Source organism: Lynx canadensis, chromosome A1 (assembly GCF_007474595.2).
Source record: "Lynx canadensis isolate LIC74 chromosome A1, mLynCan4.pri.v2, whole genome shotgun sequence".
In the NCBI taxonomy this organism is placed as follows: Eukaryota; Metazoa; Chordata; class Mammalia; order Carnivora; family Felidae; genus Lynx; species Lynx canadensis.
This window is the reverse complement of record NC_044303.2, coordinates 236,058,789-236,083,487: the sequence shown is the minus strand read 5'-3', so window position 1 is coordinate 236,083,487 and position 24,699 is coordinate 236,058,789. Positions and strand designations below refer to the sequence as shown.

At 49.4% G+C, this 24,699-nt stretch overlaps 1 protein-coding gene across 2 annotated transcripts in view; it reads left to right on the top strand.

Moving 5' to 3' along the window:
- The first annotated feature begins 514 nt into the window (after positions 1–514).
- The window catches only part of ICE1 (interactor of little elongation complex ELL subunit 1), a 55,987-nt gene continuing 31,802 nt past the window's right edge, over positions 515–24,699 (top strand). Inside the window, exons 1-10 of one of the 2 annotated variants that reach the window (XM_030332870.2) lie at positions 515–803; positions 13,057–13,115; positions 13,787–13,821; positions 16,000–16,018; positions 16,762–16,873; positions 18,380–18,456; positions 19,406–19,443; positions 21,560–21,642; positions 21,865–21,904; positions 21,990–22,046. In XM_030332870.2, the coding sequence (XP_030188730.1) occupies positions 720–803; positions 13,057–13,115; positions 13,787–13,821; positions 16,000–16,018; positions 16,762–16,873; positions 18,380–18,456; positions 19,406–19,443; positions 21,560–21,642; positions 21,865–21,904; positions 21,990–22,046 (604 nt within the window). In that variant the 5' untranslated portion in view covers positions 515–719. The remainder of the gene's footprint in view (positions 804–13,056; positions 13,116–13,786; positions 13,822–15,999; positions 16,019–16,761; positions 16,874–18,379; positions 18,457–19,405; positions 19,444–21,559; positions 21,643–21,864; positions 21,905–21,989; positions 22,047–24,699) is intronic. The other variant, XM_030332860.1, reaches the window with a different exon arrangement.

The following is a 24,699-nucleotide window of genomic DNA, read 5'->3' as shown; positions in this document are numbered from 1 at the left end:
CCGCAGGAAGGAGCGGCCGCTGTCGCGAAGGCCGCGCCACGGCGGGAGGACTCGCCCGGGGTCGTCCGCCGCACGGGGCGTCGGGAAGCGTAGTCCGTCCTTCCCCTCCGGGTACCCGGCCGGGCTCGGACAGAGCGGTTCCCTCCAGTTCCAAATCGCACACCTGCCCGGCCCGGCGCGGGACCTTCCATTGCTGCAGGCGCCTGAGTGACGTCATCAAGGGGGTCACCGCCCCCTCGCTGAGGGCTGTAGGTGTCTATGGGAACCTGCCACACAGCCAGCCGGCAATAAAAGATTAACCCCCTACTCAGCGCAAGGGGTGCACCTCCGATGCCTCTGCTCTCCCTGACTTTTCCTTTGTGGGCGCCTCTCCCGCCGCCTCGGCTCGGCTCCGCTCCCTATTGTGCTCAGGCGGCGCCGCGGGCAGCCCCAAGCCGCGGAGAGGGGCGGGGCGAGCTAGGGCGGGGCGGGGTCCTGGCTGGGCGCTGTCGCGCTCGGGGGCCGCGCCGGGTCGCGTTTCTCTCTAGTGCCCGAGGCGGCTCCGGTTGGGAGAGCCCTTCGCCACCTCCACGGGGACCTCTGTGCACGGATGGACCCGCCCGGACCCGGCGGGAAGCGGCCTGGCAGGCGGCGGCCCCGGCGGCGTCAGCAGAGGGAGGACAGGGCCCGGGCCGCGGGTCCCTGAGGCGCGCGGGCCCACCGGGCCCGGCGGTGGCACCATGATGCCGGGCGAGACCCATTCGGCGGCGCCCGGGACGGCGGCGGACCTCTCGCGGTGTCAGGGCTGCGCCTCCCTGCAGCAGGTGCGGCGCCTTCCCGGGCCGGGGGCGCGGAGGAGCTCGGCCGGCCGGGGCGTGGGGCTGGGGGTCCCGCCGCGCGCCCTGCGCCCGCTCCACGGCGGAAGCTCCCCCTCCTCCCCTGCCCGCCCCCCTTTCTACTGCAGTTGTATTGGGAACCGCCTCCTTTGCTCTATTTAGGCTTGCAACCCGGCACTCGTTTACCGGGATGCGGTGGTGGTAGCGGGGGGCAGCGTGAGCGGGCGCTGGCGGGGCCCCTTGCTTCACTCCCCCAGTCTCAGGGCTTCCCCGGGGCCGACGGGTGATGGGCGAAATGCTCGGGGCCGCTGCCTCTCCGAGGACGAGGTTTGGGGCTGCTCTGGCTCATCTTGAAATATTTCTTGCCCTGAGGCAGGCCGTGCTGGTTGGCGGGGAGGGTCATTCATCAAAGGCGTGCACGTACTGGAAGTTTCTAACAGCAGGAGGGACTGTTCTCTACGGTGACAGGAGAGGAGTTACTAGTGTCTGGCCCCAAGTCTTGTGAGGTAGTAGAAACGGTCCCAGGCACTTGTGTCCGACCTGATCCTCTTAGCTGTCTGATATCGAGGGTCTCTTAACTTCTGTCAGCACCATTAGTGGGGAAGTGGGGCCCCTCCCTGCCCTACCTACTAGATGTCATGAAGCTGTCACTCCTTCTGCCTGGTGTTCTAGGCACCAGGGACATAGTGAACAGAACACACGATCTGCCTTTATAAGTAAGACTCGTGTGTGCAAGTAAGACTTTACAGGATTTTAAGGATTGGGAGGAAAATAAAGGAGGAGTTGGAATGGTGGTCTTGCCTCTTGGCTGTGGTGGGGGCAGAGGGTTTTTGAGGGGGTGAGGTAGGGAGACCTGAATGTTGAGCCGAAGAGCGGGAGAGGACCTTCCTGCGTGGAGGGGTCAACATGGAGGAGCCAACAGGTGGGATGTTCGGAGGTGGGAGGGAGCAGTGGGTCTTTGGGGAGCAGAACAGCGTCTGCTTGGCATGGGCACAGTGTGGAGGGGAGAGTGGCTGCTGGGATGAGACCAGAGAAGAATGTAGGCCAGATAGGCTATCGAGATAAGGTGTTTTTTTGTTTTGTTTTTTTTTTAAGGGCGCTATCTGTGAAGTGATCCCAAATGTTAAGTGTTGAGAGCAGGGGAGAGAGAAAGGGAGTCCTGCACTGGCAGGAAAAGCATTTCTGGGCTCAGCTGCTGCACTGAATAGGTGTCTATGATGTGCTTTTATTTTCTCTCAAAACCCCAGGAACTTGAGTGAAGGTCTCTTGGATCTTTCATAAACCGCATTCTTTGGGCCAGTTTCATGCAAAACTATTTATAGGTAACCTGCTGTGTTTTAGGCAGCAGGAGGAAAAAGGCAAACATTCTTGATTTCTTGAGCTTCCATTTTAGGAGGTGGGGGGAGGGAACAGATTAAACAAGTTGCATGAGAAAATAATAAATACGTTGGAGATAAATTAAGCAAAGGAGGGTAGAAAGAACAAATGGGCCAGGAAGGGGCCACTGGTTGGTGGAATTTATGTAGGAAGCCCTGGGAAGGCCTCTCTGAGAGCAAAGGGAGTGAGAGAATGAACCCCGTCGACATCTTGGGAGGAGAGCGTCCCGTCCATCAGGCAGATCAGGTGTGGACGCCCGACACAGGAGCATGCTGGATGTGCTTGGGAAGAGAAGGCCAGTGTCGCTGCAGTGGAGTGAACGTGGATGTCATACCCCTTCTAGGCTGCGTAACAAAACGCCGTAAAATACAACGGGAGTTCATTCCTCATAGTTCTGTTGACTGGGAGGTCTTAGATCAGCACAGGCAGATTTAGGGCTCAGGGCGGGGGGGGGGGGTGGCGGTGTGGTTCTGGTTCCTGGTTTGTGTCTGTCTGTCTCCTCGACGTGTCCTCACCCCGTGTAAAGGGAAGGGAGCTTTCTGGGGTCTTTTGGAAAGGGCACTAATCCCATTCCTGAGGGCTCTGCCCTCATGACCTAAACACCTCCCAAGACCCCACCTCCAAACGCTGTCACATTGGGGATCAGATTTCAACCTGTGAGTTTTGGGTGGAGTTTATTAGCAGTCAGGGAGTCTGATGAAGGCAGAATGAGGAGGGCCTGATTGTGGGGCTCTTCTGGACCACCGTAAGGATTTTGGCTTTTACTCTGAAAGAACAGCGAGCTGTTGGAGGCTTCTGTGCAGAACAACTGGTGTGAATTTCACTTTTCAGTTGTGGATTTGGTCCTCCTTCAGGAGCGTGGTTCCCCAGCCTCTGGTAGTTGAAAGTAGCAACTGTAGCTTTCTCGTGTGTACGCCGGAAACTAAGTGTCATCCTTGGTTCCTGTCTTTCTCTCCCATCCTGCATCCAGTCTATCAACCCATTCCCTTGACCCAGCGTTCGTTTCCCCCCACTCCTTGTCTTCCCCGCTGCTGCCAGCCTGTGTGACCCAGCGCGATCTCTGGCCTAGAGATTCTCGCTGAATCTTGCCGAGGACTTCCCCCTCTCCTGCCCTTGCCGCATTCCCAGACTTGGGTCTCAGAACAGCAGTAGGACACCTGTGAAGTCTCTTCAATCCAGGGGCCTGCAGACTGGTTCCGTGGGGGGCAAGGTCATTGAGATCCAGGCTGTTGGCAGCTCCTCCCCTGGCCATCGCAGGGCACACGCCGTGCGGGCAGCAGGCAAGGAGCGGGCATGCTTGGGCTCCAGGGAAACTTGATTCACAAAAGCAGGGCCTGCCTTTGGAGACCTCTTCCCTAAATCAGGACACTCCAATGCATTTGGGGTTTTGCCTGGAACGTCTTTTTAGGGGAAGAGGAGGATGAGATACGCGTAGAGCCTTGAGCAAGTCTTTAATTTTGCAAAGTGAGGCTGGGAAAATAGGTTTGTGGCAGGCGATTGAAGATCTCGATGGTCACCACCTTACAGTTCTGCGTTAGTTTTCTCAGCTTATGGGCTAGAGCGAGGTCTTGTACGATTGCCACGTAGTAGCCGTGTCTTCCCTAAAAATAGCAGGTGGTGATGTACTGCTTGGATTGGAGGGGGTGCCACCAGCTGTGGTACGTGCTAGTGATAACAAAAGCCTGGGGGAACTGAAGCTTCCCAGGGATGGGAACAAAGAAGAAAAAGGTCTAAATGTGAGAACCTACAAAGAGGAGACGGGTCCCAGGTCTGGGAACTAGAAGACCAGAGAGTAAAACCTGAGCAGCTGAGCACTGGTGGAGGGAAGGGAAGTAGAAACGCGGCCGGAAGAGACGTTGGAAACGTGGGAGTGAGGTTCTGGAACGACCGCGGGATTGGGGATCCCCAGCCGCAGTCACACGTGGTGTGTGTGGCGATTTGTGTGGTACACCGTGCCCCCAGGTGCCCAGGGGACTTCTAGGAAAACAGAAGCGGCCCGGAGGGTACGCTCTATCACTTACGGAAACTTTGGAAACTTCTGCGGCAATCATGAGACGAGGTGCTGTCGTGAGGGGTCCGTGTAGGGAAAGCTGCTGGCGGAAGGCAAGTGTGGACCGAAGGGGACAGAAGGGCACAGGGAAATGGGAGCCCGCGAAGTCAGGGTGGGGAACGTGGAGAACAGGGAGCAGGGATCTGACAGCCTGAGCGGGGTCACCTTTTGGAGAGGCGCCTCAGGACTGCAGCGGGTTCCACACTTGAGGCACCCTTGTGCCAGAGAAGCTAAGGGGGTGCCCTGCACAGAGAGGGTGGTCTGCTGTGTAGTGTCGCACAGCTCCCTGCATCTCGCACACCATGGGCAAGCAGGCAGGTGTCATCCCTGCGGGAGGCGGGTGCTAGGCCTTTGTTCCGGACTGTGGCGGGAGGCTGACTGTGTGTCCTAAGTCCCGCGGTCCTGTCCTTGCTCTGGAAATCTTCCCTCCTGCCCCCCTCCTCCTGCCCACTCCGTCTTTCTCTTTCGTGGTACCCTGCGGTCGTCGCTGCGTCCCGCAGGGTGCGGATTAACCACATCTTCTGCATCCTCTGTGTTTTGTAGTCTCGTGCCTCCTCTCCTGTCTCTTGTCACCCTCAGTGGTGATCATGGTTTGTCACTGAGCTCTGGCCCAAGGTGCGTATGGGTTCCTGAGTGTGAGACGCCACGGGATCCAGTGTGGGTCCTTACTCTGTTGCCAGTGACCGTTCTTGAGCTGGTTGTTTTAGGTCTGGCACAGGCTGCTGTGTTCTGGTGGAGGCGAGGCCCCCTTGTCACCGGTTCCACTCCCTGCGGAGCAAAACCGTTTAACCCTGGGAACCCTGATGAGAGGCCGAAGCACATGGTGATCCTTTTGCGCTCGTGTCACTGGACTGGATGCGGGACAGATGCTCTCTGGCCGTCCTCAGAGCAGAATCGAGCCTGTGATTTATGTAAACTTGTGTTGGACTCCCACTGATAATTGCCTGTGGTTTAGAACCTGAAACCTGTTCTCTCCTAGACATACTGTAAGTGGTTTGTAAGTGGTTGTGTTACAAGGGACACTCCCTTGTCCAGCATTGTCGGTCGTTTAGCAAATGTGTGTGCGTGTCGTGTCATGGTATGAGTTTGGAACACAGTCACAGACAGAAGGGGCTCGAGGCTCGTGTTCTAGTTCAGGTTACAGATGGCGAGAAAACCACAGAACAAGTGTAGGAAACAGGTACCACGTTGGGGGATGCACGGGGTACCCCGAGAGCACCGAGGGGCGGGGCAGCGGAAGGCGGCTTCCTATAGGAGGTGAATCTGAACTGAGGTCTGAGGATGATTCTTAGCTGAGTAAGGAGAGAGAGTGAAGGGAGAGTGCTGTGGCCCGGAGGGGGGCCACCTTGTCCTGCCTTCCCGGGAAGCGGAGCCACTCAGCTGGTCTGGCGGGGAAGTACCCGGAGCAGCGCTGGAGGGGGGCGTCCCTACCTTCCTGCCGTGTTCCCGGCCACTCGACGCCAAGGAGTCCACGGGGGGGTCCTCGCTCACCGCTCAGGAGACATGCTCCGCTCTGGTGGAGATCAGTGTGGACTTTAAATGACTGCAGTTGATAAAAAGTTGGCCAGGACGAGGAGGCGGAGATGTGGCACCCTGGAGAGGATTCAAGGCGAGCAGCGAGCCACGTCACCCCCAGCCTAGGGGCTAATGGATTACTGTGATTTTTAAAAATAATTTCTTTTGGAAAAAAAAAAAAAAAACAAAAAAGGACTTAACTTAGAACGTACAAGAAAGTCGCCAGACCCCCCTCACCGATTGTCCAGGGGTTTGCTCGTGGGCCTTGTCCCTGCTGTGCACACACGCCTTCCCTGCCCTGCACGCTTTGGGCTGTGTTGCCCTGAAATCCGAGCACCCTTCAGCATGGTGAGCCCGCTGCCCTCCAGTCCTGACGCGAGCATCGGTGCAGCCGCTCACCCAGTCCCTGGGCCCCTCGCAGTTTGCTTCCGGGCCAAGGAGGAGCTTCTGCCTCTCGCTGGTTCGAGGCCCGGTCAGGAAAACGTGTTGTAGAGCACTTGTGTCTCTTCAGCCTCCTCTGTGGAGTCTCTCTCTGAATTTCGTGTCCCTGAAAGCTTCAGGAGCATAGCCTGTGTTCTCGTTGGCGGGGTCTGCAGACGTTGTGGGGGCCACGCTGTGTCAGGGCTCCGTGAGCCCACACCCGGGGCCAGGGGTTGGCCAGGAGCATGCACGTGAGTGCGCCCCCCTCCTCGCCAGGGGCCTTACGGCCGGAGGGCACAAAGCAGAGTCTGCCGGGCGGAAAGGCCCTGGGGTGGGGCCCTGAGGAAGCCCAGCCAGGGTGACTGGACTCGTGACGTTACCCAGCAGTGCTCAGTGACACACACGGAGTGTCTGCTGGGGGCTGGTCGGGCGGATACACACTCAGATTCCAGAAGGAAAGCAAGTTTCGGCAGAAACCACACTGCAGGTCAGCACAGGGAGCCACTCTTAGCGTCGAACGAAGGGTGGGAACCCTCTAGAATCCCAATTCCCCACACACCACCACGGGCACCCTTGTAGCAGGCCTTTCTGGGGACAGTCTCAGACCTGCCGCGTCCTTTGTTCCCACACGTGCCCTGGGGGGGCCGAGGGAGTGCTCCCGCCACCTCGTGAGCCAAGGCCAGAGATGCCGCGAACATCGCACAGTGCACGGCACAGCCACCGCAGACAAGAATCTGGCAGCCCTTCTGGATGTGAGTGTGGAGGTCGACCTGGGCACCGTACTTCTCCTGTCGCCACCTCTGCTAACTGACTTGCTGTCTGTCTACACGTCGTGCTGACCCCTTTGGCGGTGCCTCTCGCCTGCCCCAGGCCTACGGGCTGGCCCCCTGCCAGGTTGTCCCGCCCCTCCTCGCCCTGTGCCCTCCGGCCACCGCTCCCGTTCCACGTCCCTGGGAGAAGGGAGGGAAGGTAAGCAAACGGTGGTGCCCTTTACTTTCGTCAAGTGCTAGACGTGCGCAGTGACCGTCCAGAGGATCTTCGTGGATAAGATTGAAACGGCGCGCTGTGGAAGAGGAGTACGTGGGGAGTAAGTAGGGATGACAGGACGTGCTGGTCCGGGAGCCGTATTGGTGGACGAGTGAGTGAGTGCGACGTAGGGCTGGAGGGAGACTCAAGGTGGGGTTAGCGATGGGGGACAACCGGGAGGAAGCCCGAGCCTTCCGGCAGACGTTGCAGCGCGACTTCCAGAAGAGCCAGACGGCTGGGAGAGAAGCCGCGGTCAGGGGAAGCCCGTCACGTCAGCCCGTCCTGGAGGGGAGCTCCCCACGCCTGCCTCCTTCCCGAGGCTGGGCGGCGTAGGGCCGTGTGCACTCGTAAATGAGCGAAAGTCACTTAGACACAGCCCGCTGCACACTCACAGCCCTGAGATGTGCTGGTTAGAGACGGTTCGGACCAGATTGGAGAGACACGGAAGACTTGTCAGGGTGCTGCAGGATCTGCCCAGATTTGAGCTGCCGTGAAGGCGGGCTCAGAGAGATAAGTCAGGGCCTCGAGTGCTGTGGTTTCGTCTTTGCTTCGTCTGCTTTTCCCCTGTGTGGTGCTGTGTTTTGTGGTTTTCATTTCTTACCTGTAGCAAATGTGGGTGAACACAGGTTAGAGAGGTGGCCAGATGGACAAGATGTGTCCACGGACGGACAAGAGCCAGCAGCCCCCAGCCCCACCTCCCTCCCGTCCCACTTTGAATTGTTCGCAGTGCGTTTTGTAATGAACCTTAATAGCGTTAAGTGACAGACTTGTGTTGCTGCTTCTTGCTCTTTAGTGTCAGGCGTCCTGTCGGATGGCTGACCTCGGCAGGTGCACGCTGAGCTCTCCTTGCAGCCGGGACCCTGCTGCCCCTGAGGCCCCTGCCCTCCCTCTGCTCCTTCTCAGCCCGTGTGTGATTTCGGTTCCATCCCTGCTCCGAGCGGATGTTTTTCTGACTGTATGGTCTTCAGAGCTGTACTCTGGAGTAAATCATGATTACTTTTCCTTTCTTGTGTTTTTTTGTTTGTTTCCCCGGATGAGTGATTCTAGCCTTAATTCAGCTTGCTCATCTTGAACATGTTAAGGACTCTTTGCTGTATGCCAGGGACGGGTTGACCCTTTCCTGGCTCATCCTGTTTACTTCTAATAGCAGGCCAGCTCTGTCCCTCCCAGTGCTCTGTCTCCTTATCTATAGGATTGGAAAGGGTCCTGAGGCAAAGGGAGGCTAAATAAATCTGCCCAAGGTTCCCCGGGCTGGAAGGAGGTGGGGCAGGAATTTGAATCCAGCTGTGTGGGACTCTAGAGGTTTCTGGAATGTCTCTTGCATGGTACTTAGCACTATAGAACGGCATCTGGAAGCAAGGTGGGGAAGATGAAATCCACTAGCAAAGAACTGGAAAGAGGATGGGAAAAAAGGAAGAATCACTTGTGTTTAAAAAAATCATAATTTAAATGCATGGTGCGAACCAACCACGTTGACTTGCAGCTCTCTGCCGGGTTAGGTCAGAATATCCTCAGGGCTTTCATTCCGCCAGATGCTCTGTCGTTTGCTCCTTAAGGGGGAAATTCCGTGCAGAGCCTTGGGGCCTGCTCCTTTCCGGGGTGCAGCCGCCTTCTCGATTCTCGTCACCTCTGTCTTTCGTGCCACGTCACCTTCTCTGGGTTTACTCCACGAGTTTGGGGGGGGGGGGTGGTCACGTGTGGTCATGACCTGCAGTACCTCCCTCAGTAAGGATGTCTGCGAAGTAGAACTTTTGTAGAACTTTGTAGAACTTCTGACTGGGAAGAGTCTATTTTCAGCTAACTTGAATTTACATAAAATCTTGTTGGAGGGAAAAACCAAGAGTGTCAGTCTTACCATCCCAACTGATTGCTAGCGTGCACAGAATTTTACCTTGGAATTCACTTTTCCTTCAAAACTTTGCAGGGTTCTAGGTTTCCAGATTGTTGTGAAGGCTGAAGCCATTCTGGTTCCAGATTCTCTGCATGCGACTTGGCTGGTTTCATTTTTCTCTCAGCATTCCTGTAGGGTCTTTGCTGTGTCTCCGATGCCCTGAAACCTGGTGCTGATGTTTCCTGGTTTGGATTCTGTTTCTGTTTATGTGCTGGGACCTTTCAGTTTGGAAACGTCTGGCTTTGGTTCTGAGATTTGTTTTCCTTGAGTATCAGAATGACTTTGATCATCTGTCCATCTTTCCTGTTACCGTGTCTAGAACTCTTATTTGTTGGGCATGCGGGATCTTGCACTGACAACTTTAATTGCTTTTTATTTTACTTTGTTCTTAGGTCTGTGTTTCGTTTTATCTGGGGAACTTTTATTTTCAACTTTATCCTCAACTCTTTTGAGGTTTTTATTTTGCTTTCCTGTTTTTAATTTAGTTCTGACAGTTTTATTGAGATACAATTCACATACCATAAAATTCATCCTTTTTATGTGTGCGATTCAGTGGTTTTTAGTTCGGTCACAGTTTTGCAACCCTGTCACCACTTTGTAGAACACGTTCCTCTCCACCCGAGTCCCCCAACTCGCCCCTGCCAGGAACCTCTTGGGCATTAGCGGTCATTCCCTGTCTCCCCCGCCCCCCGTCCCTGGCAAGCGCCAATCTCCTTTCTGTCTCTGGATCTGCCTGTTACAGGCAATTCACGTGAATGGAGTCATACAGCCTTTTGCGAGCTCGTGTGGGTAGCGTGTGTTTGCAAGGTTTACCCCTGTGGTAGCGGGTGGCATTCATCCGTTTCATTGCCGAGTAATCACGTTATGTGGCTGTGTGACATTTTGTTTATCCGTTCTGTTAGCTTATTTTTTACTTCTTTGTCTAGCGTGACTAATGCTGTAAACCACAGTGTGCGGGGTTGGCAGGGACGTGTGTTTTCGGTTCCTCGGGGCACGGACCTAGGAGTGGAATTGCTGGATGGTCAGGTGATTGACATTTGAGCCCTCGCCCAACTGTTCGTCGCAGCTGCACCGTTTCCTGCCCCCCACCCCCGACTCGGAGGGTTCCGGCCTCTGCATCCTCACCAGCACTTGTTGTCTGTCACTTTGGTTTTTTTAGCCATCCTCGTGCGCGTATATGTTTTTAATTTTTAAGAGCTATAATAAAGTTCCTAGGAACTCTGTACATTCCTTTTTCAAATGTTGGTTCGTGAATGTAACATCACTTAACCTCCGCTCATACTACTGTTCTTGCGGTTTTCGTCTCAGTCTTTATTTACTCCAGGTTGCTTGGTCTTCTTTTGGTCTCTCTCGCTCACGTTCAGGGTTCTCTCTGATGGGCGGAAATCCTTGATTATTTGTTCGTATTAAAACTGTTGGCTAAGGTGCTGGCGGGAAATGCTGAGTGTGGGGCTTCAGGACCCCGGGCTTCACGCAGAAGGTCTGGCGGGCCGTTTATTTGAAGCAGATCTCCTGTCAGTACCTTTAGATCTCATCTGCAGGCTGGTTACACTTCCTCCGACAAAGTGTGGTCAGTCTCCTGCCCGGAGGGCAAAAGGACTGGCTGCCAGTGTCTGGGAGCTTTGTGGGGCCCGGAGGTGGTCAGCGTCCCCTCTGTGTTTAGGAGCGGCTCGTCCCTTTGTTTCTGGCACTGCGTTCAGTGTCCCGGGCAGAGAATTCCTCACAGCAGACCTTTTCCTGGATGGTGGCAGAGAGGTAGGAATTTGAGGATTAAATGCTTGCAAGAGAGCTTGCGACCAGTTCTCACGTTAGCGCCGTCTGCCGGCCTCTGGTCTCAGAGGAACCTGGTGTCCCCGTTCCCCGCCCCCACCCGCTGCTCTCTTGAGCCCCCTGAATCCGTGCTCTTGAATCTGCTTTCCAGTTGCCATTGGTCTCTTATTCTGCTCTCATCTTTGTGGGTCTTGCCTTTGGTGGAAAGTTCCTTGACTTCAGTTTTAGGTGGTTTTTGGGGAGGGCGTAAAAGCAGATGCATTCCTTACCCTCTGGGCCCGGAAGTCTGTTGCTACACCCCAAATTTGTTAATGAAAGATTGTTTCTTCAACGTGGGAGGCCAAGTATACATTGAATACAAAAATGAATGGGCCCCCTGTTGCCCTTTTGACCTTCAGCGTTGAGAGTCTGGATTGTACACAGCACCAGAGCGGTTAAAGCTAGAAATACAAAATATGAAAGCCTAAAAGTACTAGGATAGCATAGAGGAGAATCCTTTTATTTTGGCGTCATGGGTGGGATAGGACTTTCTAAATACATCAGGAAGCCGAAATTTTGTAAAAAGTGACGGGTTCAACTCTGAGTATTTAAAACGTGTACATGCCTACGTGGGTGTATTTCAGTGGCCACCTGACATACCGTATATGCATCTGTAACATTTAATGAAACGTCACCGTGCCTTAGATGTGGCAGCCACTCGGAAAGGGCAACTTCCCCGTGAGCAAACAGTAGGAAGGAGCTGTTAACTAAGAGGAGAAGAACTGTGAGTAGCCGGAAGAGATTTGTCAGTCACGCTCCTAGAGAAACACAAATGAAAAAATAAGGGCCCTGATGGGGCGCCTGGGGGGCTCAGTGGGTTAAGCGTCCGACTTCGGCTCCGGTCACGATCTCGCGGTCTGTGAGTTCGGGCCCCGCGTCGGGCTGTGTGCTGACAGCTCGGAGCCTGGAGCCTGCTTCCGATTCTGTGTCTCCCTCTCTCTCTGCCCCTCCCCCGTTCATGCTCTGTCTCTCTCTGTCTCAAAAATAAATAAAACGTAAAAAAAAAAAAAAAAAAAATAAGGGCCCTGAGATTTGCATTGCCCATAACTGTCACTGCTGCAGGAGCCTGTCTGCACTTGATCCTAAGGACGGGAAGCAGCGTCTCACGCATGGGCAGGGACGCTCGTGGGGCGCGGGTGAAGGCTGAGGAGAACCCGCGTGTCCCGCAGTGGCCCCTGGTGCCCTGAGCACACCCAGTGTCGTGTGTGGGAGCGGTTCCGGAGGGAGATGGGCGACGTGGAATCGAGATCTTTCATTGGGGGGTGGGGCCAGAAGAGAGCTAAGATTTTTTATGTCTTGCAGCGTATACAGTTTTTATTTTAACGATCACGTTACGTGTAGGACTGAAGAAGGTGCTCGTGGTACTGTAGAGGGAGATGTTTCTTTAATTCTCAAAATCATTTGGATTATCTAGAAAAAGGTGTTTTGGTATAATCAAAATAAGTACAAAACAAGTGAAAATAAGTACTTATTTCTGAAATATTTGCTAATGAAATGTGCAGACATGAAGGGGAAAAAAGTCACTTAAGGAAAAAAAATTTTGCTTTTAAATCTTAGAAACACTTTGAGCAGTGTAATTAATGATGTTTTCCCTGTCGATAGCAGCAATGTAGAGCCGGATTTGTAGTTAGTCCCTAAAATCTACAGATCCTTATGAAATGAATTTTTTTTATTGAATCTGGTCCCTATTTTAATATTTCTATTTGTCCTTCCTGTGTTATTTTAATTTTTAGTGTGTGTGTGTGTGTGTGTGTGTGCTTGTAACTTCTGTGTCTTTTTGGTTGTCTTCAATCCCTTCAGAAACAATGCAGAGTAAGTTGTAGACTGATGATGACTGCTAGTTAGTGAGCTAAGGTACTGACTACTCACCAGACTGTCATTGAGAGCACAAGTCACGGCCTCTGCACGGCTCCCTTGCTGTCGGGGAGAGAGCGTCATTCACGTAAAAATTCAGAGAGATACAGCATGGGTTCAAGATCACTCGGAGTCTGTGGGTCTGTGTTTGTAGGTAAAGCGAGTAGCGTCTTCATTTCTGCTTTTATGTCACAGAGTGAATGAACAACATGTTCGTGTTTCACAATACGTTACACAGAGAATCTGTGTAGAGTAACTTATGAAACAAGTAGCTGACTGTAGCTGTTTTTGTCTTTCAGAATTTAAACGAGTATGTTGAAGCATTAATTACCTTGAAGCAAAAAATTATTAATACAGAGTGAGTATGTTTTCAAGTGTTTGGTTGCACTTCATGAACCCAGCGGATAAGCCGGAGCAGGTGGTGTGTTAGACCCCTGGGCCAAAGAGACCTTGAGTCTGTCACCTGGAGCCCGCGTGCTGTGGGCCACGGTGCAACTCACATTGCGTTACTGGCCCACAGGCCTTCACAGCCAGCCTTACAGCTTGGAAAGTGATCTGTCCTAGACAGAGTGGACATTTTTTTTCAAGCTGTTTTCTGTCTTTAAAGCCCTCTTAGCTTTAGGACTGGACCTCAGGTTTCCTCACAGTAAGTATTTCATAGTCATGGGATGAGATTTAGTCTTTTTTTTTTTTTTTTTTTTTTTTTTTAATATTCTAAAAGTCACATGAATTTATAGGCTAAGATGTTACTCCACTCAAAGGGATTTAAATTAAAAGTTCACGTATCAGTGTAGCGCTGCCTCTAAGGAATTGAAGGTGATGTGTACATATATATATATATATATATACGTATATATATATTCAATATATGATACAGCTGCGATACATACACACACACACGCATACATATTAAGCATAAATCTGTTGCCAGAAACCTAGGAACAAAGGTGCCTGGCATATTTTGAAATGTGATTTTAACAATGTATTTTCCAGATCAAAAAGGTAACGTAATTCTTTTCTTTGTTGCAGTAATTTATTAACAGAATATCAGAAGAAATGTGATGATATCCTTTTACCAGTTTTTTCCTTCGAATTGTAACATTTACATCTTTATAGTTTCTTAATGAACCGTAGGGATTTTCAGTTATCTTTCGGAAGGTGGGATTTACAGCCTCTAAGGAAGGAACACAGCGTGGACGTGAGTCTCTTCCTGTGACCGCGTGGAATGACAAAGACTGTGAGTGGCCGTTTTAGAACAGTCTGGTTTTGTCCCTGGCTTCGGTTTTCTTCAGGTTTCCTGACTTTCTAACGCGTGGGTCTCTTTCATTTGTCCTGAGGAGGTGTGATGTATGTTCTGCGGGTTTAGGAATAGCGTGAAGCTGAATGTGAGAATGTTTCGGAATTTCTGAAAGACTTGCCCTGTAGGAATAATCAGAATGTTGGAAAATTGACTTTTATTAATTAGCTTTCTGATTTGTAGAGAATTACTATAGATATTATCCCTCATCGGGGTGATTTGTGTTGACAAGACAGGTGTGGACTCGTGGTCAGCATTTGTTCAGTAACCGTCGAAGTATTTTGTTGCGAGGGTGCAGATGGTGTGTGTGATTCATTTTTCTGCATTTTGTGGTGAAAACATTCATCACGAAGGAAATATCCCCCTTAAAAAATAGCACAGGTGTATTTGTGAGGATTCGCTGAAGTTCAGCTTCAGTCTCGGGACACATTCTGCTGTTCAGCCTTGTCGGGAACCTGAGGCCTGCTTCGATACTCTTTCTGACTTTCCTGAGCTTGTGTGTGATCACTGATGGTGTGTGTCGGTGCTACCGTGTCTAACTTGTGTGATTCGAGTAATGAAATGAAGGCGTAAGCTTTAGACTTATTTTTAGTACTGGATTTTTATGTTGAAAACAATAGGTCAGTGAAAGCCCCTTGTGCTTTATTTGTTGAAATTCGCAGTCTGTTTAACTAAATGTATATTATGGTAAGAGCAATGATATTTTTGATAGTAATGGTATCTTTTATATCTTTGATCATGAAAGCTGAACAGAAACAATTAATAGAAATACTTTTAATTAGCTGAATAGGGAAATAGGCGATTCCAGTATTAGAAGAGTATATACTTTCATTATATCCTTTTTTGGCATAAATTTTTGAGGTAATTAACACATGTAATCTAGCAGGAAAACTGATTTACTTTTCAAAAATTTGTCAAATTTTAAAGTCAAAATTGTTAGAATAGTTTATTAAAAACTGGTAAGCCTCGGGCTTAATTCTTGAATGCGCGTTCTGTGCTCTGATCGTCTGCGGCCTAGCTGCGTACTTGGCGTTGGTCCCAAGTACGGACTTCTGTACCTCGCGTGGGCAGTAGCTTGCTCTCGCAGCCCACGGTGCTCGTGGTGCAGGTTTCAATGGCTTTATTTTGTAACTTCGTTCCTACTTTTTTGTGTAATTCTGGTTGTTGTGTTAAGTTTATTTCCTTTTTCTGAAGGACAGAGGGTATATTTTATTTTTCCTTTCGATGTTTTTGAACTTTGCTTTCTTGCAAAGACCGGTAAGAGTGAATATGGTCCTTGATCTGGAGCAGTGTGTATTCTGGGAGGAGGATGGAGGTGTGATGTTGCAGACATTTGCCACATTGTGCTGTAAACGTGGAAACTTCCAGGAGGTGAAATTTAAAGGGATAATCGTTTTGTTCTTTTAGCACGTTTTCCTGGCAGCATGAGATGGGGGTGAAGTGATCATACCATGGACGCTGTCAGAGTAAGGTCGTCTAGATTTCCTGTTCTCCCTGTGTTTCTCTTCTCCTTGCTCATTAAGTGTAGTGGTAGATGGTTTGTGCAAGAACCTAAACTCTTGTTTGCTGGAATTATGCTGGGGACCATCTGAGAAATCCACGGTAGGTTGTTACAGGATTTTGTTACTTACAGGATTGGAGATGTTGCTCGTTGGTTGAATGTTACCTTGTGTTTATTCTTGGAATTTCATATTAATCTGTATTTAATTGAATACCTTGTTTCAATTTAGAGAAGTAGGTACATGGTATGGTAAATAGAATAACGTAGTAAAAATTTTTATTGCTGTGCTATAAATGGCACGTGAAATAATTGTTTTCTAGGAATTGTGATCTTGCCTGTATGTATATTGAACAGAGATTATTACAGATACTTTTAAAGTGAGTTTGATCTTCAGACAAGTGTCAGTAGATAAAACTCTCAAGAGTTTTCTTTAACAAGTTTCACAGCTGCAGTTTGCAAGAAGGTAAGCTACCTGTTTTCATCGTTGTTTTGGGGTGGACATTTAAAAGACTAGATTTTTTAAACAGACTCAATCAAAGTGTCACATAGGATTGACCCATTGTATACAATGTTGCTTTGATGGTCATAATAGAAAAAGATTTACATTTTTATCCAAATCAATTTCTTATCAAGGTCTTAAATTACAGCCTGGCATTTGACTTTTCAATACTTGAACCCATGGCATTGCCATCGAAATGAAGTTTACTGTTAATCAAATTGTAGTCTGTATGAATTGGACTGTTAAGTGCGGTTATCTTGTGCATTTTAAACAGTTTTAAATGGACTTCACATTTAGCAGTGTCTCATACTCTGAATACATTCGTCACCTAGAAGAAGGCAAAACATTGTTATGACCTGGATCACAAAGTTGCCCGTCACTTAGTTTGAGTAAATGGAGATGACTTCCTGATCGGAAAAGCCAGAGTATCTGACAGATTGTTCTTTAATATATTCTCCGTCAGACTGAGAGTGTCTCAGGTAGCTGTTTCATATACTTTTTATTAGAAATAGACGATCATGTCAGAGGAACAAAGGGCAGCATGAAGGTCATGTTGATGTAAATAGAGAGAAGGCATTTCAAATGAGACATTCTCTTGTTTCTTTTTTGTTCCAAGTTAGAGAAACCAGGAAATCATCAGTAGGTCTGTTTAGTAACATGCTGGAGATACTTTTGCCGACTGACGCTAACGCATTGTCCATTTTTAGAGAGAACAGTACTCTGCATCACCAAGTGGAACAGATGCTTCAGAAAATCTCTCCTCTGCAGAAATGTCAGGAAGAGCTGGGATCTTTAAAAGCAGAGCTAGAGGAGAAGAAGGTACCTGGAGGGATTTTCCCACAAAGCTTTACCTTCCGTAAACTAAGGTCTGCTTATTCACTGTCATTGGAATGAGGGGGCATTTTACGTCTTCACAAAGGAAACAGGTGCTAGTCAAGAAGCATTAAGCGTATTACTATTTTTAGAGAAGGTCGCATGGGTTGATTCAAGGCTTGATCCTCATGGTAATTGCTAGCCCTGTAATGCTGTGTTCATGGCTTCTGTGTTCTTTGAGGTTCTCCGGAGGAACCTGCTAACTGTGGGTTTTTAGGGCTCTTGCATGTCCTGCGTTGATTGCCTATTCACGTTGGTCTTGCTTTAGTTATAAAATGAAAAGCAAACATTCAAACTTAAAGGAAGAGAATCATGTTCTCTGTTTCAAAATCAAGTTGCAGTTTATTTAAAATTCTGTAAACCTGGGGGGTGGTGCAAAAAAAGTGCTGTAAACTTGCACTTCAGTATGAATTTCGGCTTACTCTTCCCAGGAGTCTTAGGAGAGAATTTATGGCTTTTACAGGTAACATAAGTCAGAGGCCAGTAAAGTTGGTTGCTTGGTTTGCTTGAGACATGTCGTAGCTAAGCTGGGACAACGCTGGTCTTCTCAGCCTGTTCTCCAAGCCCTTGTCACGGTAGTGTCTGTGCCTCCCAGTCTTCACCTTGTGCTGTTCTAGCAATGTCGTGCACCGATCGGTTGTCTGACCTGCTTCAGCAGTGACCGGTCGTAATACTTTTGTAGAAAGTCCTTATTCTGTGTTGAACGATGCGAAGAAGGTGAAACGGAAACAGCCACAACATTGAATTTTGGCTGCCTCTGACACATAATCATGTCGGCAGCCACAGCCGAGAGGAAGCAGGAACGCTGGCGTCAGACCCCAGTGACAAGCCCTCATTGGTCACTCGTTCTCTGTGGCTCTAGAGGAATAAGTCAGCTGTGGATTCTCAGACCCCTCATGTGTACAAGGGGGTCGTGAAACCCCTCTCGGAGCTGTGGCAGTTAGAGACCCCGCATGTGCACGTAGTAGGAGACAGTGCTCAGTGACAGTCTTTCCCGTTCTGTGCTGGCCATCAGGACATACACGTTAATGGGTGTTAACACATTCTTCCCAGTTATCGTTAAGTATAATGGTTTGTTTATATTTTTGTATAGTAAAAATGATAGCTTATATTTATTAAGCTCTAAAATTTCCTCAGATTTTGTTGAATTTTAACTGGTTGAGACCAAAATATTTGCTAATCCGTATTACAGAGATTTGGAGTTGCCCTAAAATTAGTACATTTTCACATTCTTAGTAGCTTTCTTTGATGAGACTATTACTCGTGTTAAATTTATGTTAAGGATCTGGTTATCTTTATTAAAATGTTCAAAGAATCATATGGTGGTTTCCTGCCTAATGTACGTATTCATCTGGTTAACTTCTTACTGTTAAGTGATAATAATTTTGCTGGTCAAGGTCAAAATAAGTTATCACTGATGCTGATAAGATAAGATATGTTATCTTTTTTCAGAGTTCTCTGAAGTTGTACCAGGACACTCATCAGGAGTATGCTCGTGTGAAAGAAGAATGCTTGAAAACAGATGCTCAGTAAGTGTTAAGATAACTGTGGAAATACGGTTTTCCTTTTCCAAAAGAGCTAATGCTTCCATCGGTACCATTTGTCTCTCTGTCTTTGGGTTGTTGCCTATAACTAACCTTGTGGTTGTAAACGAGTCGGTCCTTCAGCCTTAGTCTCCACATCTGTAAAACGGAGGTCACACCTCGCGTGAAGGTTGTAAGAAGGACTAAGAAGCCTGGGCGCGTTGAAGAGCTGCACAGAGAAAGAACTCCAGAGTTTTTATGTCTGTCTGCGCGTGCATGCACGCGTCTCCGTGTGCCTTCAGACACGACCGTCAGCTCCTTGCCCTGTGTGCGGTGGGGTCTTTGTTACCATTAATAAAAAGAGCTGTCTGAAGGCACCCAGTTGGTCACTTCCCCGCTCCTCACAAAGCTTGGGAGCCACACACACGGTGCGGTGACGTGGACCTGACGCGGTGGTTACTCAGAGACGGTTTCTCGGAGTTTCCCCTCGCTCTGACTCCAAAGTCTGTCTGAAAACCGGTGCAGCTCGGCAGCCCCTGCCTCCTGGGACGTGGGACCGTGAGCACTGCCGGCACGTGCACCCCAGAAGTCCCCCCGCCCGCATCCGTGCCGCACCGCTTGCGGGAGCCCGTCTGCACGCCTCGGCTCGGCCTGGCGGCGAGGCTGCTGCAGTTCCGGGAAATCCCAGACCTGGCGGAAAGAGAGTTTTTTTAGAACCAGTGCATGCTAAGCCGCGTAGCGCTCTCTCTTGGGTTTCCTCTGCCTTCAGAACAGTCGCTGGTGATTTCAGTGGTCGAGGTGCGAGGCTCGTCATGACTGATCATGACCGACGTGCCTTTGTTGTGTAAATTGTAGCGATTTAAGAAAATCTATGTACCGTGAATTGTAACGTACATGTTTCTGGTTTGAAAGCTGACTGTTTTTACCTTTTTAACTTATAAAATTGTCTCAATAGGAAGAAGAAGCTAGAAGCCAAGGTGAAGAAGCTGGAAGGTAATGGGCACTGTTGTCACCTCGCCGGTGGGGTCACTGCTCTTCTCACCAGTCCCACCGGTGACTTCACAGAGTTGTAGTGCTTGGCCCGGTGGCTGCGTGGGTCTCGAGGGTGGGCCCTGAGTGGCCGCGCCGAGGGCACAATTAGCGGGAGGGTCGACGGCAACGCTCCCTTCCGGGGGAGGAAAAGGAATATGAGCATGCTGTGTGTCAAATCTCTGAAACGTGGCCCAAACTAGGAGCGGCCCGTGTTTTTACCTTCAAAAGCAGCAGTCAGGAAAAGGATTTAATTCGGGAAGTTGAGTTTTAGGAGGCTTTCTCATTGTTCCCTGAAATAAGAGGTTAGTAGAAAGAAAATACTACTTCTGGTGCCAGGAAACTTGATGTTTTTATATAGTTATGACACATCCGTGGGAAGGTTCTGAGAAATTGCCTGCCCTGGGTATCATCCCTTTGTCTCTGACCCCCTCCCCGCCCCAGCGTTTGGATTCGGGCTCATTCTACGCTGAGTAGGAAGAACACAGAGGGACCGCGAGAGGGTCAGCTAAGTCCTCACGGGACAGCTAATAGCCCTTTCAGGAACTGATCTCAAGATCTTTCCTTTGGGTTCTTTCCCCTTTCGTTATGTGGTTGGGACACGGAAATACATCAGGGAGAGACCAGTGGGGCTTTGCGGGTCTCCGCGTCCCCCTTTCATTCCTGCGTGGGCTGTTTCATCAAGCTGATCCCACCTTCCTTCAGAGCGTGGTTCATTTTTCATGTAGTGAGGAGTAAGAATTTCAACGTAGTTGGATCGGGCACGGAGAAGAGACTTAGCTGAAAATATTTCTCATCATTAATTTACCTAGACTGAGCCTACGTTTTTAGATTTAAACTCTATAAATATTTTAACAGGTTTTCCTCTGATTGGGTTTTTGCACAAACACTGACAATACGGTAGTAAACATGATATGACTGCGTTTGTTTATTGCTTTCTCTTGCTAGTGTGTGGAGAGAAGTGTCTATTTTAGGGAATGTTTCAAAGACATCTGAAATGCCTGGGAGACTGTGTATAGCTCTTAGAACAGATTTCCTTTGAAGCGAAAGTGTAGCCGTTATTTCCCGTGTGACAAAAATATTTTTTCCTCGTAAGTGATATGGCATAATAATCAGGTAAGGAAATGCTCAGGCTTGTCGGAGCAGTCAGGGATGGATCGTTACTGCAGTGGTTTATGGGAGCTTAGTTTTCATGGCAGTTGTGTCTGAACATATTCAGATGAAGTCAATGCTGGTTAGATTCTTTTTTTTAAATTTTTTTTTAATGTTTATTTTTGAGAGAGAGAGAGAGAGAGACAGAGCATGAGCAGGGGAGGGCCAGGGAGAGAGGGAGACACAGAATCTGAAGCAGGCTCCAGGCTCCCAGCTGTCAGCACAGAGCCCAATGTGGGGCTTGAACACATGAACCACGAGATCATGACCTGAGCTGAAGTCGGATGCTCAACCGACTGAGCCACTCAGGCTCCCCTAAATTCTTGATTAATGTATTTGGAGCGTGTGCTTCAGAACCAAAAGCCAGATTGAAGAATTTGCTGAAGATCCAGGGAAGAACTATAACAATTCCTTAAAAGTAGGTCTAGAGCAAAGGCACTCGCTAGAAGTATGTACTTGAAGGGAACTCCAGGAAGGCATAACATAGAAGAAGCATGGCAAAGATTGCCCCCCTCCCCAACACAGAGAATGGTAGGAACTATTCCGAGAGGAAGCCACGCTTCTGACACGTCTGAAGCGTGAACGTTGCTTCTTGCTGAAGAGCAAGGGGGAGCAGTGCCCCTCCTTCTGGAAAGTTCATGTGTATCGGGTTCTTGCCTGACCAGAGGACACAGGCTGGCTTGTGCTGGGATCGCAAAGGAGTCTTAGGGTCTGAGCCAAGTCTGTGGTTTCACAGACAACAGGGTAAATGCAAAGTGTTCCTACATTTATCCCTGACCGATAACATGCTGAAGGAGCAGCGACTTACAAAATTTGTGTTAAAGTTCTGTGAAGTAAGGAAAACTCAGATTATATTTTGAGTATTATGCGAACGGTAGTTGTAAAGTTGGTAAATTATCGTTCTCTCTCTCCGTTGCACTCTTGAAAGAGGCTGCTGTTAAGCAAACTCAGGACTTCAAGCAACTGAGGACTGAGAAGAAGATACTCGAGAAGGAATTTAGGAAGACACAGGTAACAGATAATAGCACACACACGTGGGAACTGCCAGCCTCGGGGCTTCGTACTGTCCGCCAGCCCAGCGGGTCCTGGTCCCACGGGAGTCAAGAGCGGGGCCACCCCACGAAAGAGTCCGCAGGACCCGCTCAGCTCCCTGTCTCACATTGGGTGTGGGGCGCCTGCGCTCTGTGTCCCCCTCTGTCCCCTACAGACACTGGCAGCCTTTTGTTTTCACAGGAACGGCTGGATGAATTCTCTAAACAGAAAACTGCAAAGGGTGAGTATTCACTTCATGCCTACTTAAAAATCCTGGCTCGACATGCAGTGTTCTTTATTAACAGTTTTCTCCTCCATGATTTTAGAGTTGAGACATATTGGAACACAAATTTCAAGCGATTCTTACGGAAGCATAGATAAAAGTGAGTATATTACAGATTTCTTTTTACTTGGGCGTGATTTCAGTGGTTTGGGAGGTGGCTCACTGCTCTCACCTGTAATTAGGAAGATTCTGAGGTTTAGCGGGTGTTCATGTGCGAGGCGTCCTGTCCTGTTTTACGTCTCCCTCAGGTCTGCACGTGTTACCACCTTGCTGTCTGATCAAATAAAATAGCGAATGAAAGACTCAGAAAGCAATATTGTTTGGAAGAGGAAACTGTCAGAGATATAATTTCCAAACTTGTCAATAAATAAGTATAGTTTTCTTACGAAGTTTCTCAAGTTAACTTATAAACTTTCTTAGGTGCCAGATGTATAATCGTTATTAAAGTCAGGCAGGAAAACTGGAGTCAAAGCCCTCTGCTGTATTTTTGGAGGACAGAAGCATTTGGGGGCGGCCAGCATTTATACAGGAAAGTAAAAGGGCAGTCGTGGGGGAGCGAGGGGTTGCGTCCGTGTGCGTTTGTCGTTCGGTGTGTTATCTTGTAGGCAAGAAGGTCTGACTCTGGAAGTTGAGAAATTGGCAGTTTTTGCTTTAATCTTCCTCTTTGTTGTTTGATCTTTGGCCATTTACTTTCCTTCTTTTTTCTTCACTTTTATTTTTCTTGAGAGAGAAAGTGAGAGTCAGGAGGGGCAGAGAGAGAGGGAGAGAGAATCCCAAGCAGGCTCTGCACCTTCCGTGCAGAGCCCGACGCGGGGCTCAAACCCACGAGCTGTGAGATCATGACCTGAGCTGAAGTCGGAAGCTCAACCGACTGAGCCACCCAGGCGGCCTTGTTTTTCACTTTTAAAACCTAGATTGTGAATTTCTGCTCTACCTGTCTCACACTTTCTCGGGAAGGGATGGATTGAAAATGGTAAATAAGTAACTAATGGTATTTTCATTCACCAGCGTGTTATTTCTCATCCAAACGGAAATTACTGAAACCACTCGTGTTTTTCTGGGCGTGTAGATAGTGTCTCTTCGGAAGTCTCCTTTACCTTGTCTCTGCTTCCTTTTTTTTTCTTTTAATTCCGAGCATAGGACCAGCTTTTCCTGGGCTTGAGGCTTTGATAGTCGACGCCTTGCAGTTGCCTGGACCCCGGTTGGCCGTTCACTGCTCTCGCTACGTTCCGTGTGCTCTGACCCTGCTCTTCCTGCCCTTACATGCGGGAAGCCAGGCTTCGGGCAGACGTGCTGCCCAGGGAAGCAGCGGGCACGCTGGGCTGGCCCCTCGCAGCCACCTGCCGGCTGCCGGTGTCCCCGTCTTCTCTTCTGCGCTGACGGGTGATTGAGGATCTGATGTGCTCAGGCCTCGCCGTCTCAAACCGAACCCTCCCACCCCATCCCCTTGGCTGCTCTCTAGCCCCGCGTTCTGTTTTCTTTGGTCTTTTGCCTCCCCTCACCGTGACGCTGAGCGTATTGTCTGCTGTACGTTTTACTTCTTCTAAGTAAGTGAAGTCTTTGGGCATCTGTGAATTATTTCACTGAGGACCTTGGTGGATTTAATTCCCAAGTAACACTTTTTCTCTTAATACACTCTTTTGGCCCTTCACACTTGTTTGAATTACACACGTATCCGCTTGTATGTGGGTATTCTTTTTTCCTGTAACTGCAGTACAGCACTGTGAATGTTTCTTCTGAGTTTTTAACGTTTTCTTTCTTCTAGCCTACTTTACTGTAAGACAACAGCATATAACGTGTATAACGTAAAACGTGTTATTGCCTGTTATGTTATCAGGAAGGTTTCAGGTTAATAGTGGGCTATTAGTAGTCAGGTTTTAGGGGAGTCACAGTTACATGTGCATTTTCAACTGCCGGGGCTTGGTGCCCCTGACCCCATGCCATTCAAGGGCCGTCTATACTTATGAAAGAATTCATCAGTTGGAGTATTGGGTTGACTTCATTTTTAAAAAGTCTGCCTGAATGCCACATTTCCCTTTTATTCCTTCTGAGTTCCATTAAAAATGGCAGGGGAAAAAAAATAACACAGAACTGTCCTTTAGAGTTAAAAAGTGGATGCAGTGGAGGAAGACGTAAAGCAGGTGGCTTCAGTTGGTGATGAAACCCAAAACGACAGAGAAAATAGCAGCCGTCAAAAAGCAAGTTTTATCGCAGAAGCCCTATGTTGCTTCCACTCAGGGGCACGGGCAGTGGGAGAAAGAGCAGGACAGGACAGGTTTGCCAGGTGATTGATTCAAGGGTGAACATTTTGTAGCCTTTCCACGTCACAAGCCGTTTCTGGAACTTGTCCACACGCTGTGGCCCAGAGTTCGGGTCTGTGAAGTGTCACTTGTGGCACAGGAGGCACTCGGAGTGGGTGTGGATGTAAGGAGATCAGGAAGTTGAGGAAGGATGGCTGCTTTGAAGGGTAGCCACTCAGGTTCCCAGAAAATGGGCTACTTACGTTCTCCGGGTAAATCCTCGTAACTGGTTCACTCTGCATGCCTTCCGTCCGAAGGTGGACACCTGTAGGTCCGTGAGATGAGACCCTTCGTTTGTTGCCAGGGAAACGGAGGCTGAAGAAGTAGACGCTGGCTCTCCAAGACGTCCTGCCTCGGTTTCCGTTGAAAACTGAGAGGCAGCAGTCATGTGAAAGGAGGCCACCACACTCAAGGAGAAGAACCCTGAAGAAGCAGGATTAAATCATGAATGAG